The 21,272-nt window shown below is 39.8% G+C and overlaps 1 protein-coding gene across 1 annotated transcript; it reads left to right on the top strand.

Moving 5' to 3' along the window:
* The first annotated feature begins 2,680 nt into the window (after window positions 1–2,680).
* Window positions 2,681–19,596, top strand: LOC143856159 (putative protein phosphatase 2C 59). The gene is made up of 8 exons (XM_077366258.1): window positions 2,681–2,922; window positions 4,796–4,923; window positions 11,480–11,578; window positions 11,689–11,847; window positions 17,494–17,580; window positions 17,710–17,801; window positions 18,068–18,142; window positions 19,112–19,596. Exons 1-8 carry the CDS (start codon window positions 2,846–2,848, stop codon window positions 19,256–19,258), a joined length of 864 nt encoding a protein of 287 aa, XP_077222373.1. The 5' UTR covers window positions 2,681–2,845; the 3' UTR covers window positions 19,259–19,596.
* Window positions 19,597–21,272: the final 1,676 nt, after the last annotated feature.

Below are 21,272 nucleotides of genomic sequence, written 5' to 3'. Positions count from 1 at the left end.
TTTTTCTCTCTAGAAAGTTCTGTTTCTTTAGAAAGCTCTCTCTCTTAAGCACAAACCCTAGATTTTAAAAAGAGATCCCCAAATGAGGACCCTTATCTCTTATTTATAGAAAAAATGTGTTATATTTTGTGCTTTGACTAAGAAAATGGGTAATTTCTAGTGAAATTCTTCATAGGCGAATTTATAGGGATAATACACCCCCCTTTATGTTCTAGTACAAAACTGACTGGTTTATAAGATATTTCACTCCCCTTTTGCACTACAATTCTAACTCGGCTCGTCTTATTAGGCAATTCTTGACGGATTTTAACAAAATTTTACGGGGACTTACGGGGGATCCTAACCTACCCCAGGGTGAAATTTGGAGCTCTAATTCAATGATTTGAAAGGTTTTTAATCACACAAGGTATAAAAAGGGTTCGGTTAAAATGGGGTGTCTACAGATGCTCCTCTTTGGTAGAGCGTGATTTTCACGCGAATAACAAAGCTGAACAGACAACACATTTTGGCCGACCCAAAATCGAAATAAAATAAAATTTTAGGTTTTGGTTCTAAAATAATATTCACAAGGGTAAATTGAATTTTGGTTTTGAAACGATATTCACAGGCGTAAATTGAATTTTGATTTTTAAAAGTTCAACATTCAACATGACTTATGATTAATTTGGTGAAACGCTTGACACATAACTCAGCATTCAAAACATATTGGTGAGACAGCTTCCCACCAGACATATAACTCAGGTAACACATCGGTCACATAGGTATTCCAGACTCCGCACTTGGGTGGCGGTACACTGTGGAACGACGGATCATGACTTGACTTTTTATTACTAACAACAAAATAACTAGATAGAGCTGTGGTCCAGCTTGCACCAAAATCAGACAAGAAAGAACAACAGTTGAATGTAAATTTTGATCAAGGGTCCATGGCAATAAGTTACGAAGAGCCTTGTAGAGAACAAGGGTCCACGGTGATAAACCTTCTAAATAGACCTTATTGTATTTGTGGATCACCCAAATAATGGTCCACGGTGACAAAAAATCAGATCCATAGGATCATCCTAACCATTCGAACTGTGGAGGCAAAAAATGGACTAATTTGTGAAGGTTTAAAGACATCCATTTTACCTCCACAAATCGTAGGGTTGGGATGATCCTATGGATCTGATTTTTTGTAGACACCCTATCTATGTGAGGGCCTTTAAAATGGATGGCTTGGATCACCCAAACAACGTGGGCCCCCACTGTATTTTAAGCTAGTGTATAGAGAAGTCTCTGCACATATGTGTAGGAACCGTTTGCTATATATATATATATGAGAATAGAGTTCCTAAGGTGTCACCTCATATAGCTTATATGAGGTGGCGCTCACAAAACATAAGGGGCCCATATTTTTTGGGTGATCGAAACCACTCATTTGAAAGGCCCTTAGATGGATATGGTGCCTAAAAAAAATCAGGTCCGTAGGATCATCCTAACGCTTCCATTTATGGAGGTTAAAAATGGGCAGATTTATGGAGGTTTATACCCATCAATTTCAACCTCCACAAATGGAAGGGTTAGGATGATCCTATGAAGTTGATTTTTTGGGCACACCCTATCTATGTGAGGGCCTATCATATGAATGCTTTGGATCATCCAAATAAAGTGGGCCCCTTATGTTTTTAAGCGCCACCTCATATAAGCTATATGAGGTGACACCTTAGAGAGAGAGAACATATGAGAGAACATTTCCTACACACTTGTGTAGGTAAGTTACCTACACACTACCTTAAAATACAGTGGGGGCCCACATTGTTTGGGTGATCCAAACCATTCATTTGAATGGTCCTCACATAGATAGGGTGTCCACAAAAAATCAGATCCATAGGATCATCCTAACCATTCAAACTACGGAGGCAAAAAATGGACTAATTTGTGAAGGTTTATACACGTCCATTTTACCTCCACAAATCGTAGAGTTGGGATGATCCTATGGATCTGATTTTTTGTGGACACCCTATCTGTATGAGGACCATTCAAATGAATTGTTTGGATCACCCAAACAATGTGGGCCCCCACTGTATTTTAAGCTAGTGTGTAGGTAACTTACCTACACAAGTGTGTAGGAAATGTTCTCTCATATATATATATATATAGGAAAAGGATTGTGAGCTTGAAGCTCATATAGCTTATATGAGCTTGAGGGCCCAAACACATCTGGGCCCACATTGTTAGGATGATCCAAAGCATTCATTTGAAAGGCCCTTAAAAAGATAGGGTGTGTGCAAAAAAATCAGCTCCATAGGATCCTCCCAACCCATCCAAAAGTAGAGGGCAAAATGGACAGACACCGTTTGCCACAAATCTGCCAATTTTTGCCCTCCGCTTTTGGAGGAGTTAGGATGATCCAATGGAGCTGATTTTTGGTACACACTCTATCTATGATGGGGCCTTACAAATGAATGGTTTGGATCACCACAAAAAATGTGGAACCCATGTGTTTGGGCCCTCAAGCTCATATAAGCTGTATGAGCTTCAAGCTCACAATCCTCTTCCTCATATGTATATATCACTTCCCTTTTAAAAATAGAAATGGTAATGAGACAAAATGCGATATTTTGGGTTATACTGGTGGCATGACCGAGCCACCGAGCGTGGGCTTATACATAGCCGACACGTAGTCACCCCGTTTTTGGTATGAAGTAACAAACCCCCCATCTTTCTCCTTTTCTTCTGGTTTTATCTTCTTCACCTCCTCTCTCCCTAAAACCAAAACCTAACCCTATTAAAAGAGGGAGAAGTTTTTTTTTCATTTTTTCTACAATAGCATTGAGTAGTTTTAAATTTTGTATCGATTATCATAATGGGTTATCAGAATTCTGGTTTATCTACGAGTGGTACGCAGGTTGAGGAGTCCCCAATCAGTGGAGGAGGCCTTAGGTAAACCCTTTCTTTCGCTGTATGATCATTTTTTTTGAGCTGTTTTTATTGGTTGTGATTGATTGTAATCATGAGTTTAAGGTGTAGCTTTGTGTATATTTATTGAAATAATCGGCATAACTGTATTCATGAATCATCTTAGATGTTTTTCCTCTTGACACGAGGTCAGATAATTTGGATTCTCTTTTGATGTTGAAAATCTGTAGATTTTCGTCTGAAATTGTTAGGTTCCTAACCAATATGCCAAAAGCTCCAGAGCTGATGGAACATGTTACGCTAGGCCATTTAAACCTGCCCCATATACCAGGTTGGCTACTCCTACCTAGTCCCATACATAGGAGGCTCCCACTTAGGACCATAACATTCCACCACGCTTTCATGTCCGTTGTCCTCGGCGGCCGACTCTGTGGTAGCTTTCACTCATGGCCTTTTTTCTATGTAGCCCTTTTCATAGGTCGCCCCTTGCTGGACTCGAAGTGGTGGTTGCTCTGATACCAAATGTTACTTACCTAACCAATATGCCAAAAGCTCCAGAGCTGATGGAACACGTTAAGCTAGGCCCTTTAAACCTGGGCCGTACCAGGTTGGCAGGTTGGGTCCCACCTAGTCCCATACCTAGGCAGGTCCCCACTCAGGACCGTAACAGAAATCAATCCTATAGAAGGGAAAATTCTGACACTCTCTCAGAACAAGAGAGGATTCCGCCCTTTGCTTACAGACCCCATGAAGTCTAAATCACAAAACCCTCTTTCCGGGGGCAGAAGAGACATGAAATTTGTGGTTTTTATTTCTTGCTCGATGAGAATTTGCCCCACGATGCAAAATTTGATATTTCTTCCATTCAATTGAATCTATTACCTGATTATAAATAGAAAAAATGTTTCAGCCATTTATCCTTCCTTTTCTTCAACCTCTCAGTTGATTGATTGACAGCAAGCTAACTTTAATGGTAGCACATTGAATCTGATTGGATTGTGCCGTCGTTCATAATTAATACAGGTGTTATTTCAGTTCATGATTTTCTAATTAGAATTTTGACCAATGTCCAAACTCGAAATTCCACTTGGTGTCCATGTTGGGATGAGTCCAAGCGAATTCAGAGTTTATTTCTCGGTTGAGTTTTTTGGACTCTCACTCATGTTATTTAGCTAGTATTGGTTCATTTAGGTGTTAGAGAAACTGAGTTGCTCTTAACTCAACCCAAGTCTTGACAGAGTATGACTCGGTGGGGTCATCAAGTTTGCGGTCTGTTAACACGTCAACTGATTTTAGCCCGTTCAAGATAATCGATCGAGTTTTTTTTGTACCCATTCAATGTGGACCCAACCTGATCTCTTGCCTTGCCCTTGCTATGTATAAGATCTCATTTCTTGTTTCATGTGTGATAAGACTTCTATTTCGATGTGAATGATAAAGTTGTTCTTACCCATTGCATCTTTTATTTTATTACTTTTTCATATGATTTGGTTGGTTTCCTTTATACCTTAAATTTATGAAAACTTTTCATATGATTTTTACCGATCTTGTTAATCGCGATGGTTGCATTCTACGAGACTACGTTTGTGATGTGAAGCATATATTTTAACAATAGGTCTTTTATTCATATCTTAACTTCTTAGTGATGATGATGATCTGCATTGAACATGATTCTATCGTTCAACACCTGCCTTGGTAAAACACTGAATACTACTTGTCTTGGTAAGCTCTATTACAGAATGATTATAGATCCAAGAGAAGTTAGTGATATTGAATGCACATAATAATATCACTACTTTTTGGCCATGATAACTGTTGATTTTTATGTACATCTGCATACGGTAGAATTCTATACTCTTAGTCATATACTAATCAGCTACCTGTTTTGCCATTACAGTCAGAATGGGAAATTTAATTATGGTTATGCGAGCTCCCTAGGGAAAAGGTCCTCAATGGAAGATTTCTATGAAACCAGAATTGATGGTGTTGATGGAGAAATAGTTGGCCTGTTTGGCGTGTTTGATGGTAAGTATTTATGTTTCTTCATCTGTGCTATAGCCAAAAAAGTCGGTCATATTTGTATGGATTCATAAATTGAAAACATTCCATCTCGAAAAATTAAAAAAGAAACTGAAAACATGCATGCGCGAAAAATATAGGGTGGTTTCCTTTTTCCTGTGCGCATTTTCATTATGACGGAAAATCTAATAAATTTAGTTGGAGTTTGTTCCTTTCTACATTGGAGAGAGAGAGAGAGAGAGAGAGAGAGAGAGAGAGAGAGAGAGAGAGAAGAGACTAGATGGAGAAAGTCTGCGTGAGTAATCCTCACCCACGAAAATAATTTCTGTGTATATATGTGTGGGGTACATGGAAAGACATAAATACCCCTCCTTAAGAGAGGTGTATAGTACGACCACTCTCAACACTCCCCCTCAAGCTGGAGTGTATATATCATACATTCCCAGCTAGGTACATAAATCACTCAATCTAGCCCTGCTCAGAGGTTTTGTAAACATGTCTGCTATTTGGTTGTTTGATCTTGTGAACACTGTGCTAATCTCCCCCTTTTGAATCCTATGGCGGATAAAGTGACAATCCACCTCTATGTGTTTTGTCCTCTCATGAAACACTAGATTCATGGCTATATGAATGGCGGACTTATTGTCACAATGGAGCGAAGCAGGTGGCGAATAGGGTAATCCAATCTCTGACATAAATGACCTCAACCAGATCAACTCATAGCCCGTATAGGCCATGGCTCTATACTCTGCCTCTGCACTTGACCTTTGATACAACCTCTTGTTTCTTGCTCTTCCACGACACCAAGTTACCTCCAACAAAAGTACAATAGCCATTTGTAGACCTCCTATTTGCAGGAGACCCTGCCCAGTCAGCATCTGAATATCCCTCGATTCTCATGTGGCTATGTTTTCTGAAGAGGAGTCCTTTACCAGGGGCTTTCTTCAGGTATTTTACTATCTGGATGACTGCTGACCGGTGAGATGTCCGTGGTGCACTCATATACTGATTAACCACACTGACTGCATGAGAGATATTTGGACGTGTGATAGTGAGGTAGATCAACTTTCCTACTGAGCTTCTATATCTGCCTGGATCCTCTAGTAACTCACACTTATCAGGGGAAAGCTTGGTATTTGGGTCCATAGGTGTCTCAGCTGACTTTGCTCCCAGAAGACCAGTCTCCTCCAATATATCCAATGCGTACTTTCTTTGTAGTCCCCCACATGAATATACTACCTTTATCCTTAGAAAGTATCTCGGACGACCAAAATCTTTGGTACAGAATTCTGAAGAAAATCCTTCAGACTCTGTATACCTGCACTGCCACTCCCTGTAATGATGATATCATCTACATAAACAATCAGGAAGATCCTACCATCTTTACCCTAACAGCTGAACACTGAATGATCTACAACACACTGTTTCATTCCAAATCGTATCACTGCCTCACTGAATCTCCCAAACCATGCACGGGGAGACTGTTTAAGACCATATATTGCCTTATGTAACTTACAGACAGCATGCTTCATCTCCCCCTGAGTAACATACCCAAGAGGTTGCTCAATGTATACCTCTTCCTGTAGATCACCATGCAAGAAGGCATTTTTGACATTTAGCTGATAGAGAGGCCATGACATGTTGACTGCAAGGGATCACAAAACTCGTACTGGAGGAATTTTAGCCACGGGAGAAAAGGTTTCCGTGTAATCAATGCCGTAAGTCTGAGTGTACGCCTTTGCAACCAATCGAGCCTAAGTCGTTCTACTGTTCCGTCTGGTAGATATTTAACTAATTGTGTCCCTTTGCCGACTACTTGTGTTCCTGGAGGAAGGGGAACTAATTGCCACGTATGATTTGACTTCATAGCACCCATCTCTGCATCCATGGCAGCTCGCCAACCTGGATGAGCCAAAGCCTCTGCAACAGAAGAAGGAATAGAAACAGAGGACACAGACGATAAAAAGGAACTATAAGAGGGTGACATGCGAGCATAAGAAACCATGTTAGAAATGGGATGGTGAGTGGAATGAGAACGTGTACGAGATAAAATAGGGGCCTCATAATGAGAAACAGATACCTCTAGAGCAGTGTGCAGTCCTGCGAGCTTTGAGGGAGTTGGTGGGCATGAGGTGCTAACTGGACATGAAGGTAATAAGAGCTGCTGACTGCGATGGGAGTAAACCTTCAAAGGCTTGGGTTGTTCCACAGGTGACGAAGCTGGAATTGGAACTGGCAATGGCAACGGAATCTGAGAGTTAGATACTGGAATGGAAATAGACTCAGTAAAATAAGGGGTATCCTCAAAGAAACTAACATCAGCAGACACATAGATATGATGAAGTTGAGGATTATAATATTTATAGCCCTTCTGAGTCCGAGAGTAGCCCAAAAAGAGACATTTGATAGCACGAAGATCTAACTTATCTAGTCCACGACTAAGATTGTGAACAAAGCATGTGCAACCAAATACTCTTGGAAGTAAGGGAAATGGATTCCTAGAGGGATGTAAAATCGAAAATGGTGACCGATTTTGGAGAACGGATGATGGAAGGCGATTTGCCAAAAACAGGATGTGAGAATGGCATCGGCCCAATATGACTTCGGGACATGCATCTGAGAAAGAAGAGTCCTAGCCATGTCTACAAGATACCTAAGTTTCCTCTCTGCAGCACCTTTTTGCTGAGAGGTATGTGCACAAGATGATTGATGAATTATGTCATGGCTAGAAAGAAACTCCTGAAACCCATTAGAAACAGAGAAGTATTCACGTGCATTGTCAGTACGCAAGCATTTAAGAGAGCAAGAGTACTGGTTAGTAATCTCAGCATAAAAAAAACGAAACACTGAAATTACTTCTGAACGATCTTTTATTACATATGACCACGACATTCTTGAATAATCATCCACAAATACAATGAAATATCGATACCCAAATATTGGAGTTCTACATGGACCCCAAATATCAGAATGCACCAGTTCAAATGGACTCGAAACTAGAGTAACAGAATGCGACTTAAAGGAAACACGATGGTATTTGCCATACTGACAAGACTCACAATGAAAATGACTAACTGGATTAGACAAAACTGAAGAATACTGCAGACGATCTGCTGGGGCGTGACCAAGACGACAGTGCCACATGAATGAATCTACCGAAGTACGCAATGCAGTGGGCGGAGTATCACCGTCAAAGTAGTAGAGTCCATCCACCTCATGGCCCCAACCAATCCTTCTCCAAGATCCTGAAAAGAACAATAAGAGGGAAAAAAAGGTCACAGAACAGTTAAGGCGATGGGTAAGTTGGCTAACAGAAAGTAGGTTACATTAAAAACTGGGTACACATAAAACAGATGAGATAGATAAATGTGAACTGAGGGATGTGTCCCCTATACCAGAAATAGGGCACATGGCCCCATTGGCCAAAGTGACTGATGTAGGGGTAGAAGTAGTCTTAAAAGGGCTAAGAAGGTTACTATTACTAGTCATATGGTGTGAGGCTCTAGAGTCAATAAGCCATGAACTGGAACGACTGAGAGAGCAGGATGGGTTGCTACCTTCCGTCGCGAGAGTGACAGTGGCTTGTTTCCCCTTTTCCTCTTGGCGCAGTAGAGACTCGTACTCAGTGCGGGAAATAACAAGTGTATCAGAAAAATCAGGGGTGGAGGAGACAATAGTCGAACTCGCTGTGGGAGCCCCAGAAACGTGATGTGCAACTCGTTAGGGCCGTAACTCTGGATGCAGGTCATAACAGAAATCGGCAGTATGGCCCTCCAGACCGCAGTGTGTGCAATAGCGGGAACCACGGCCACCAGCACCACGACCTCCCCCTGAATCACGACCAAATCCTCTATCATAACCACGACCACCACGGCCACGACCACCACGTACTGCGACTATAACCCGATTGAACGGCTAGAGCAGGCCGCTCACCAGCATAGTCATCGGGAACATCAATCCTAAGTGCACACTGAACTCGAGAGAAAACCACATCAAGGGATGGTAAACTGCCTTCAGCCACTATCAATTGGCGAATAGGAAGGAACTCTCTTCCAAGGCCATCCAGAAACTGAACAACACGTAAGTCCTCTTTCTGTTTGGCCAGCACAGCAGGATCTGTAGAGGGTGGAAAGTAAGAGTCCAGCTACTCACATAAACCAACAAACTCGGAGTAGTATTCAGAAACAGACCGTTCGACCCACTTTGATTTGAGAAGGTCTGAATAAACATCACAAATCTTCGTAAGATTGTTAGTTCTTGAGTAGAGTGTCTTTGCACATAACCAGACGGCTCGCGATGACCCCAGGAACAACATATGACCAGCAATCTTGGGCTCCATACTTTGCAATAACAGCGACTGAAGAAGAGCATCCTCCTGGCTCCACTTGTCATAGGTGGAGTCCTTAGGTGATGGTGGATCCGAAGTGATATAACTCAACTTACCTTGACCACGGAGATAAAGCTTAATAGATTGACTCCATGCAGGGTAGTTTGACCCATGAAGTTTGATAGAAGTCATAGAAGCTACAGGGAAACAGTAGACGAACTGGTAGGCGCAGTCATTGTGAATAACTACAAGAAATCGCAACACCAAGGAATTGCAATAATCGGCAGTAACACTAACAAACAATAATCCATGAGTCACTAGTCAATCAAACAACACAACCCCAACTCAAATCCAACTATGGCTGCGAATATGTGTTCCTTCAACAGATCAACAACCTCCAGTCAAAATACATCAAGTGATCACAAACCTACGACCAATACCACCACCAATATAAAAACACAAGTCACCTACAATCGTCAACAACCACAGACGAGAACACAAACAACTCACCGATGTAGCCTAACAAACAAATCACCAACAGTTCACAAACAAGCACAATCAGACAATAAATGGACAAACAACAGTCCACAAGAAGCACCTTTGTTGATGTATCAAGCGTCACCAACATCCGTTTACCATCAGATCACCAAAAAAAAAATCACCAACGTGAAAAACCACATACGAGATGCCATACATGTTACGCTGGTCCGGGAGAGAAAGAAGCAACTACGCAGACATACACCAATGATAGCATAAAATCATCAAAAGGAAAAGGGATGAGTATTTAGATCATGATTAGTATAGTTTAGGGTTAGGGTTAGTTTTGGAGGGTGTGAAGATGCGAAACAAGATAGGTTGGAGTGCAAATATTGTATAGGGCGGATCAGTTGCAGAAACAAAGTGATTTGGGTGGTGCGGCAACTGGTAGGAGGAACGTAGGGGGTGCGATTGATTGTTGGGTGGAGGCGGCACTGATTAGGGTTAGCTTTAGGGTTAGGGAAGAAGGGGTGCACTGGTAGGTAGAAAGAGGAGTCCGAGGATAGGGAAGAAGGACCGGCACTGATTAGGTTTAGTTTTAGGGTTTGGGCAATGGTTAGGGTTAGGAAAGAGGGAGCGGCAGTAAGTTTTAGGGTTAGGGTTTCTTTCAAGGATGCAACACTCAGATCTTCAACCTTGCTCTGACACCATGTTCCTTTCTACATTGGAGAGAGAGAGAGAGAGAGAGAGAGAGAGAGAGAGAGAGAGAGAGAGAGAGAGAGTAATCCTCACCCATGAAAATAATTTATGTGTATGTGTGTGGGTAAATGGAAAGACATAAATACCCCTCCTTAATGCTCCTTCTGGTTGCCAGTAAAATTTTTATCCTAGGAAGTTTTAGTAAAATTTTGGTCCCATCCCATGTTTGGTTGTCGTTTAGCACTAGAATTTTTTTAATCCCACTCTTGTAATGATTGCCTTTTCATCCCATCCCAAAATAATCCCAGGAACCAAAAATAAGCTTGAGAAGAATTTTTTTCTTCCCAACAGTTCAAGCAACCAAACAAAGTTTTTTTTTTTTCCCACCATAGTCCGGTCAACCAAACATGGGATTTTTATTTTACCGGGATACTTCTAGGACTTTTGTTTTCCGACCAATCTCCTTGGATTTTTTTTCTCCCACATAAATCCCAGGAACCAAAAAAAACCCGGCAACCAAACAGAGCATAGAGGTTTATAGTACGATCACTCTCAACAGAGTTGTTTTCAATACTGTCAACCATTGGTAAGTATTTATGTTTTTCCATCTGTGCTATAGCCAAAAAAGTCAGTCATATTTGTATGGATTCATAAATTGAAAACATTCCTTCTCGAAAAATGAAAAAAAAAGAAACTGAAAACATGCATGCGCGAAAAATGAAGGGTGGTTTCCTTTTTCCTGTGCACATTTCCATTATGACGGAAAATCTAATAAATTTGGTTGGGGTTGTTTTCAATTCTCTCAACCATTGCATATGGTAAGCTGTTGGAACTTCAAGAATGGATAAAGTGAAAACAGAAAACATGCACACAAAATAGGGAGTGGTTTCCTTTTCCTGTGCACATTTCCATTACGACGGAAAATCTAATAAATTTAGTTGGACTTGTTTTCAATACTCAACTATTGAATATGGAAAGCTGTTGGAACATCAAGAATGGATAAAATCTTATACATTTGTCTTCTTTGGGTGTTTGATGCATTTGTTATTGTATATTCAGGTCATGGGGGTGCTCGAGCTGCAGAATATGTTAAACAAAATCTCTTCAGTAATTTGATTAGTCATCCAAAGTTCATAAGTGATACCAAATTGGCTATAGGTACTCTTCTTTTTCCGGCCTGAGTATCCATGCTAACTTTTCGAACGTTTTGTACAATGTTTAACACATTTTTCCTCTCGGATTTTACTAACTTTTCCTTGGTTCCTCAGCTGATGCATATAACCATACAGACTCAGAATTTCTCAAGTCAGAGAATACTCAAAACAAAGATGCTGGCTCAACAGCTTCCACCGCCATCCTTGTTGGTGATCGTTTGCTAGTTGCAAATGTTGGGGACTCCAGGGCTGTTATCTGCAGGGGTGGAAATGGTAGGAATTACACACCAATATTTCTTCTTTCCTCAACTGTTTGCTATGGTTTTGTGAATCCTTTTTTTTTGAATTATTAGACTTTTGACATCACCATAAGTATCTTGAATTTTTTTTGAAATGCACAATAACAAGCAATGTGTATAGAATTTGTCAAATATGGTAATCAAAAGCATGCTTTTAAATATCAGTATTAGAGTGCATATTAACTAGAGGTCTTTAGCCAAACAATTAAGAGAAAAAAAAAAAACGTCAACTAATGATTAGGCTAGCCTCAAAAAGTTTTAAAAACTTCAAAACTGTGGAGAAAAGTAACAAAACATACATATGGTGCAAATGTCTTGTATTCTGGCAGTGATTGATCTCCTTGACGGACTAACATGTGCACACACAGGACGTAGGCATACTACATTTTTTCTTTGTATGTTTGTGTTTCTTCCATCTCATCTTGTCGTTTGTTGCACGTCTTGTTTGATCCAATTTTGAGAGATTAGAGATCTCTCAATTTTCTATAATACATTAAAAGATAGAAAATAGAAAACACAAAAAGTAGCCCTAAGCTCGTAAAAGATGCTTATTTGATGATTCATTAAAGTTTTTGATGAAAAACAGGTTCCTAGTACAAAAGGTGTAACGTGGATCATTGACCTTGAATGGAGAAAACCCTAAATTGCATGATCGATTAACTCTCTGTCGTTTTTTTTCCTAAAATGCAACTTCCCTAAAGAATGAAAAGATTACAAAGGGTGCAGAGATTTCCCCTCATACACTAACTTCGGTCGTGTTTTTAATACTTAATTTGAGTCAAGATCGTCAAACCTTCATGATTCGATAAATCATGAAGGTTTTTTATACCATTCAAAATAAAATAAAATAATATATATATATATATATATATATATATATATATGAAGGTTTTTTATGGAAACAAATTCTTAGTGGAAAAGGTGTAACAATGTAGCATTGACCTTGAATGGAGGAAATCCATAAGTCACAATATTGATTACACTTTGTTTCATGTTTTTGATACTTGATTCTAGTCAAGAGCATCAAATAATGATTATACTATCCTTTCTCTAAGGGATGCAATCTTGAAAGAGGTGAAAACCACATGACATACAGTGAATATGGTTGTCTTGGCCTGACATTGCTGACATATTACCGATATAGTTTTTTTTTTGGCAGTGACTGATAATATGGGTCCATATCATATCACACCCGTATAATAATGAAAAAGCCATCACGTATAATATTGTTGTCTGATTTTCTTATTAAATATGTATAGTGTGCAGAGTTACTAAATGTCATATCATTTTAGAAATTCAGTTTTGAATCCTTGTAACCAGTGACACCATAAACATGGGAGCAATTGCAGAGAAACTTTTGAGGCACTTTCATCTGGTTAGGTGGAAAGAGGTTTGTAAGTCCAAGTATGAAGGAGGCTTACTTATTAAAAGGCTGAGGCTAGTGAATAGAGATTTACTAGGTAAATGGTTATGGAAATTTGGTGAAGAAAGATCTAGCCTGGAGGTCACAAGTCGTGCTACATATGGGCGGAGTTTTGGAGGGTTGGAGTCACAAGATTTCTTTAGAGGGCACAATTCATTAGTTTTGAGAGATATCTAGAGGGCTAGAGAGCAGCTTCAAGTGCATATCGTATTAGGTTTTGGAGTGATGAGTGGTGTGGTGAGAGGCCTCCTAAGTCTGACTATTCAGATCTTTTCATTTTTGGCAGTGCATAAAGATGCAAATGTAAAATAATCTTTTAACAGCATTAACGGGTAGTTTTTTTTTTTTTGAACTGGCAATGGGTAGATTGTTTAGAATGTGAGATTCAAAAGAAATTTGTTTGATTGGGAAATGGATAAAATGAGCTTGTTTTTTGCCAGGTCAGAGTTAATTTATATCAATAGGCATGGTCCTGATAAAAGAATTTGGAAAGGAAGCACTTCTTGAGATTTCTCTACTATATCTTTTTCCTTAGCTCAAACAAACCATATCACCGAGTCTTAAGGTTAGGAGGGGTTTGGAGTTTGCTTGCCCTCTCTTAAGGCTTTCTGCTGGCAATCTTGTTTGGATAAAATTGTTACTATTAGTCCCATTTGTAGCAGGCATCTCATTATAGTGAATTTTTGTTCTTTATTCTTGACTGATGGAGAATTGGTGGAACATCTTATTCACTACAGTTTCACTAGAACGATTCAGGATTATGTTTTCGGTCTTTTGGTGCAAGTTATGTTCTTCCTAGCTATTTACCTTAGTCCTTCGAGGCTTGGGTGTTTGCTTCATGGGGGTCTAGCCGTCTAGGGGTATGATCATGCTGAATCTTCTCTTTGTGGCTTCTATTTGGCTAATTTAGAAAGAAAGGTATAGGAGAATCTTTAAAAGGTGCTCTAGGAGTACTTTTTCCATTCGAAGACGAATCTTTCGAGGTGTGGTTCATTGGGCATCTTGTCTCCCTTGATTCCAAAGTTATCCTGCTTCTTCCTTTTACAGAGTTTGGTAGGAGATTTGGCTGCGTCATAGCTTTGTAGAGAGGCCGGGATGGTAGTTAATCGTATCTTATCCCACGCTCTTCTAATACCATTTTCCTCACCTGGCTGCAACTCTGACAGTATATTAGCCCATTGAAACGTCAGGGGTAGGATACGTTGTTGACAGTTGCATATTCCTTTAGAAATTCCTTGGAATACTCGGGCGTTCCTTTCTTTCCATAGGCACCACAGCAGTGCTAGAAGCATAAGACTTCAGAGAGTTCGACCCCTTTTAGGCCATGAGGCATAAAGACAGTTACCAAAAAAGGTCCTATGTGAGCCGGAAGCATCCACGAGATATCGAGCTTCTGAAACACAAATGACCAAATCGCCTAGGCAAACCTGTAGTGAATGAATCAAGTAGTCTACGGATTATCCTGCCTCGAGCCAGAGAGCACAATGGTCGACGATGATCATTCTCTGATTTCTCAAGTGGTCCGCCGTGAGAATTTTGTTGAGCCAAGAGGTCCAAGGGAATGCACACTAGCGGGGGCAGGAGATTTCCATGCCCGGTGCATTGGTAGGAAGGTCGAAGCAGGCTTTAGGCACCGGCAAAAAGAGCAATTATAAAACAAATGAGCACTGCTAGGAAAACATGATTCCTTTTTGGGAAAAAAACGGGCATCAAACATTGGAGCCACGTCCACTAATAGACAGATGGGCAGAAATCCCCATAAAAGCAATAAATACACATTGAATAGGGTCAAATCAACGGTCATTTCAGTCCCGTTATTTATTTTCTAGACGGAATCCCGTTTTCAAAGTGTTTTCCAAAACACATCATCTTGTTCCTAGATCCATATCCTCCTATCCTCCATTTTTCTTGACAAAGATCGAGTCTACCATTTCCATAAAGCCGGCCACCCTATCAGCCTTTGTAAAAAAATTCCTTTGAAATTGTGCATTCCAGTTATTCTCACTACGTTGCTAAGGATCACATTTTTTACCATGCGATCCGGATCCGAAGCCACCAGGAATAAATCAGGAAACTTTGACTTTGAGAGGCGCATCTCCTTACCACAAGTCAAACCAAAATCTAATCGTATTACCTCTGCCCTCTCTAAACCAAGCCCCTCTTTGGAATTTCTGTAACCCTGTCATGATGCCCCTCCAAACGATTGCCACCAATGCATGTACTCGCCTAAGGGGGTCCATCCTCCAAGTTCTTCATTGTACTATGTGTATAAATTAGGGGTTTTGATGTGCTTTCAAGCCTCATTCATTTGGGAGGATTAAAAGACATCAAATGCCTTCAAATAAATACAAAACAAATTACTGAAAGAGGGGTAAAAAGGAAAAGCCCAAAAAGGCCACAAAAAATCGAAATCTGAAATTTTCACATAAATTCTGCATGATTTCATCTCAAACAGGAAATTATCCATGTTTCACCTGGAATGGATGAAACAGACCTGATTGGACTACATTTCTGGATGAAATCTTCCTTGTGTTCAGTTGAATTTAAGAAACTGAACAAAATGTTTTATACATTCTAGATGAAATGAAACAGATTTCATCATTAAGATGCTAATTATCCAGAGTAGAAATCTGTATGCTCTAAGCCATTCCATCTCTTGGAGAAAATGATAATATTCAGTTGTTATTCATGAATACTCACATGATATGTGTTTTCTCGAGTTGATGATAATAATGATAGTAGACATAAAAGGGGAAATTTGCAAGAGGATAAAATTGTGAATCATGGTGGCTGTATTTATGCAGTGAAAATAAGTGTTAAAACTCTCTAACTATAAAAATCCTTCGGAAGATTATTTTTTCGCCCCCCTTTTAACATGAATTGTGGGCAGACTTTAATGCTTTTTGACGTCAAATCACGTTAAAAGAGGGCGCATTATCCTACAAGGGAGAGGGGGGAATCATTGCCCAATCCTTTTTTGTCTTTCTCCTCCCTGGTTGACATTGATGTGCATTTACATCTTCATGCTAACTTAGACCTGATTTCGTCTTATGGGCATTGGTTACATAATGAAGGATGCATTCTAACCCGTGTTTAAAAACTCGTTGACTCGACTCAAAACTTGCCCGAGTCGACTCCCTTTTACTTGGCCGCGTTCCGCGTTGCACCACATCCGCATTCCGCATTTTGCCCTACAAAGTCAATAAAAACTCCTTTGACTCTTGAGTTATGACCGTGTCAACCGCATCAACAGCATTCTTGGCCGCGTCTGCGCCAAGTTGACTCGGATTTTTCTTGGCCGCATTCCGCATCACATTCGTGTCTGCTTCTAACTCCTTCGCCGAGTGAAGAAAGCTGACGAATACAACTTAGAGAACAATGGCTCATAGCCCACTGTAACCAGTAACTGAAGTAGCATTTACCAGAACTGTATCATATATGTCAGAGCAGCTTATTTAACTTTATAATTTTTTTTGAAAAATGACATTTATTATTCCAAGAAAAAGCCAAATAAGGGACAAGCTGTCCCCTAACAGGCTACAACAGTACCTCCTACATATAGTAGAGTTAGCTTACATATCCGTTATATATTACCCATTCCCCATTACATTACCCTAAATCCTGAGCCCTAAAAGATAAAAAAATATTTTACCCATCCCCATTCCCCATTACATTACCCCCATGCACAAGAATACTTAAAATTTCACAACATTTTACAATCTTCCTCGAAGATCATGAAAAAGCCACACCTCCATAGACTGCTGAATCTTTAGATGCTTGAGCTTCTGATCGAATACAAACCCTTCCATCCAGTGAATAGCTTTTCGTTTCACCACACCTTGATTAGTGAATCAAACTGCAGTAACTCGCACATTGCCTTATCCATTTTGAATGGGTGAGGTCCACCCAATAACTTCACTTTATAATTGAAATGAAGACAGGACGAAACTCAAGGCTACATTCTATCAATTACTCAATTAGGGGTTTCTGTCAAAATTCAAGTACTTTGGCCCAGGTTTGACAGTTGTGCCTGAGATGGTTTGTAAACAATTGGATCCTAGTGTTGGTTGTTATTCTTTCCACCTATGTCTAATTCTGCACGTTTGTATATGTGCTGTTAGTTCTCGAAGTGTGTTTCTTTATTCACTTGCTTCTTTAACCCACCATCTCATGGAATCATCTTGTGACTTCCTGCAGCTATAGCTGTTTCACGGGATCACAAGCCTGACCAAACTGATGAGCGGCAACGGATTGAGGATGCTGGAGGGTTTGTGATGTGGGCTGGTAAGTCATGGTTTCACTGTTATCTCCGGTGTTACATCCGATACCAACTTTACAAATTTGTGGTATTCTCAAAATTTTCTTTGATTCTATTTCATTCGTGGCATCAATGAAACCACTATGCAACTATAGGTACTTGGCGGGTTGGTGGCGTTCTTGCTGTTTCTCGTGCATTTGGTGATAAGCTGTTGAAGCAATATGTGGTTGCAGATCCTGAGATTCGGGTAGTGATCTTGACATTGATATTGTGTGGCGAATCCATTATTAATCTAAATTTACTGCAGGGAGTAGTAGAGTTCCTCGCCACTCTGTATAAGGGATTCTGATTTTGATGCAATGCACTTGTATATGTGCTTGAACACAAGCTAGGCATGGTCTTTAAGAGGAATCCTCAACAGTTTCCATTTTTGTAGGGATATAGTTCTATTTTTGTGATAGACTTGTTAGTCATACTTCAGCTGGATAATTTGCTTTCTGTTGAAAATTGCAGGAAGAGGTGATTGACTGCTCACTTGAGTTTCTTATCCTTGCAAGTGACGGACTGTGGGACGTTGTCACAAATGAGGTTTTGTAAATTTCATTTCCTACATGTCTTCTGCATGCTGCTGTTGATACCCCTGTTATATTATTGGGTTTTTTTCAAAATTCTTCTACTTTTCTTTATTTGCAAAAAGAGTCTTCTAGTTTGACAATTTGCAAATAGAGTCATCACATTTGAGTGAATTTTGCAAATCCAGTGATGTCATAATTTTGGTCTTTATCTGCAAAAAGAGTCTTCTAGTTTGACAATTTGCAAATAGAGTCATCATATTTGAGTGAATTTTGCAAATCCATTCCCGTGGTAGATTTTTTGACTCGTAAGAAAACCAAAATGTTCATATGTGAAAAGAAGAAAATTATCTTATAAAAATACAAAAATACTTCTGACACTCAACAATATGTTGTGATGGGGTGGGTCCGGCCAACTCAACTCAACCATGCATTAGGGTGGTCCCCACCATTTTACACCTCAAGTTTTGACGCGGGGGGGTGGCCGGGGGGGGGGGGGGGGGTGGGGGGGGTGGTTACCATTTATTTATTTTTCTTCTTTTGGAATGGTGGGGCTTACATTCTACACCATGTTTTGGTGGGATGGGTCCCTTTACTGTTATGATAGAGTGGGTCCCACCAACTCAACTGCAACCCCCTACCATTTACGTCATGTTTTGGTGGGGTAGGTCATATCCTCCCAAGCCTATGCATACGTCAGGGACCACTATTTTACACCTCATGCTTTGATGGAAGCATGATAGGTATTTAGATCTTTTTGCAGTTCAAAGGAAAAAAAATCTACCATGGGTACTTTGGTCACAGATTTATGGCATCACCTGATTTGCAAAATTCCCTCAAATGTGATGATTCCATTTCCAAATTGTCAACCTAAGACTCTTTTTTGCAAATAAAGCAAAGTAGATTTCTTTTGCCAAAACCCCAATATATTTTACTTTTGAAAAAACCTAGACTGCGTAACTTTGCCTTCTGAAAAAATTTTCAGGAAGCTGTTACAATGATTAAAGCCATTGAGGATCCAGAAGAGGCAGCCAAGAGGCTAATGCAGGAAGCTTGTCAAAGAGGCAGTGCAGACAATATTACTTGTGTTGTTGTTCGTTTCTTGGCAGGCCAAGGGGACCCTCCTCAGTGAAAGGTTCATCTGCTCTTGCTTCGATTTGTGTTCCAATCATAAATCCCATTTCTGATTTAAGAAAATCACCAGCGAGTCGAATTCAAATGTGGTTCTGGCTACAAGATTCAACTGTTATGGCTTACCCTTCCTGTTAAAAAAATCCTTATTTCTCTCCCATAGCTGACCCTTTTTGTTAATAGGCACTAGGAAGATGATGATTTATGAATCTGTAACGACTTAGTGCTTATTTGCTTGATGAATCTCCTGGGCTTTATCTTACTCGCTTTGTTATACTGTCCTAGAAACAATGTATTCATGATTTATTCAATAATATAAATTCAATTCTAACATAACAATTGATAAGATCATACAAGTCTTACATTATGAACCCTTGAATCAAAGATTGAAATTCTTGCTTTTTGATAGCTGCGATGAATTTGGATCACCTAATTTCCTCCCTACCCTTTAGGTAGTCCTTTTATCTTTACGCCCAACACGAATAGTTCTTCTAATTCTATGAATGTTATTTTCTTGAATACCATTCAACCGATGAATTTGGATCACCTAATTTGCTCATTCTGCCTTCCTCCTTGTATCCCCTTCGTCCGACATGAATAGTTCTTCTAATTCTATGAATGTTATTCAAAAAAGTTTTGGCGTTCCAAAGAAAAAAGAGGAAAAAAATAAGGCAAACATATCACTTTCCATTTACCATGTTCAAGCTCTATTGTTTTATTTTGAGAATCCTACCATTGTGTGTTCCTCAAATCTCCCACAACCTATTCTAGGCCCTGAAACATTCCTTTATGTGACAAGAGCAGTGTACCATTTGGTAGTTCAAATTTTATTTACAGGGACCTTTAAATTTATAATGACTGTTAAGGGCTGGGAAATGATAAATGCTCCCCTTTTCATTACCTTGGGCACCATCTATGAGGCAGCTGATTGCCACGCACCTGGGTGTCCCAAGTAACGAAAGGGGCGCATTTGTCATTTCCCAAAATAAAAAAAATTTCTTATAAAAAAATTTTCATCCTGCAATCCAGACAGGAGGAACTAATCTCATTCATTTTTTATCATTTTATATTGGTAGGTTTATAATCTTACAATTCTCCTTGTCTTTGCTTACGAGAATGACCATGACTCAATTGTCCACGTGAAATACATATCTGGCAAGGTATTCCAAATGGAAAACACCCTCCAATCTTGCTAAAAATTAGAAAGAATAGACAATGAGAGGCGTGGAGGCCTACCTATGTATGGGACTAGAAGGTAGTATGAGGAGAATTTATATGATGGGTGGCCGTGAAAACACGTGAAGTCTACTCTGAACTGATCCGAATAGGGAGATTTCCAAAAATCATTTAGGGAGTCTTATACAGATCGGAGGGTTAGGATCATCCTATGGAAATGATTTTTGGGGCACAACCTATTTACGTTGTGCCCAAACAGATGAACGGTTTGGATCATAAAAAAAAGTGGGAAAGTGGGCGTACCTACTTTTTTGGGCCGTACCTACTTTTTTAGACTTCACATGTTTTCACAACCACCATCATATAAATTCTCTAGTATGAGAGCTTGAGGCTGAAACAGGATCATTGTGTCCTTTCTTGCATAAAAAAATAGAATTATTTGGTCTATGTTTACGAGGCTATTTATTTAATAAAAAACCGGGCAATTCAAGTGAAAAACATTGCATAAAACAAGGTAGTCCAAATGGAAAACAACCTCCACAGTTTGTGATTGGAGGGTTGCAAACCTATTTATGTTGTGGCCCATCAAATGAACGGCTTGGATCATCTTATGGTGCAGAAATACACTTCATTTTGAAAAATATGGGTGGGCCGCCCAGGTATGGGACTTGGTGGCCAATGCATTCCTTCTGGAGTATTAGTTAGGTACTTCCATGTAAACTAGGCTGTTGACACCATTTTCCGTACTTTTTAAAGTTCTAAGAGCTTTCTTCATAGCAGTTTATAGCAAATTGGCAATGCAAGGTGATGACCCATCATGGCAGAAGGCCAGATGGATG

Source organism: Tasmannia lanceolata, unplaced genomic scaffold, assembly GCF_043159265.1.
Source record: "Tasmannia lanceolata isolate RefF3 unplaced genomic scaffold, GAP_Taslan_0.1 ptg000023l, whole genome shotgun sequence".
In the NCBI taxonomy this organism is placed as follows: Eukaryota; Viridiplantae; Streptophyta; class Magnoliopsida; order Canellales; family Winteraceae; genus Tasmannia; species Tasmannia lanceolata.
This window is presented reverse-complemented; position numbering and strand designations above follow the sequence as displayed.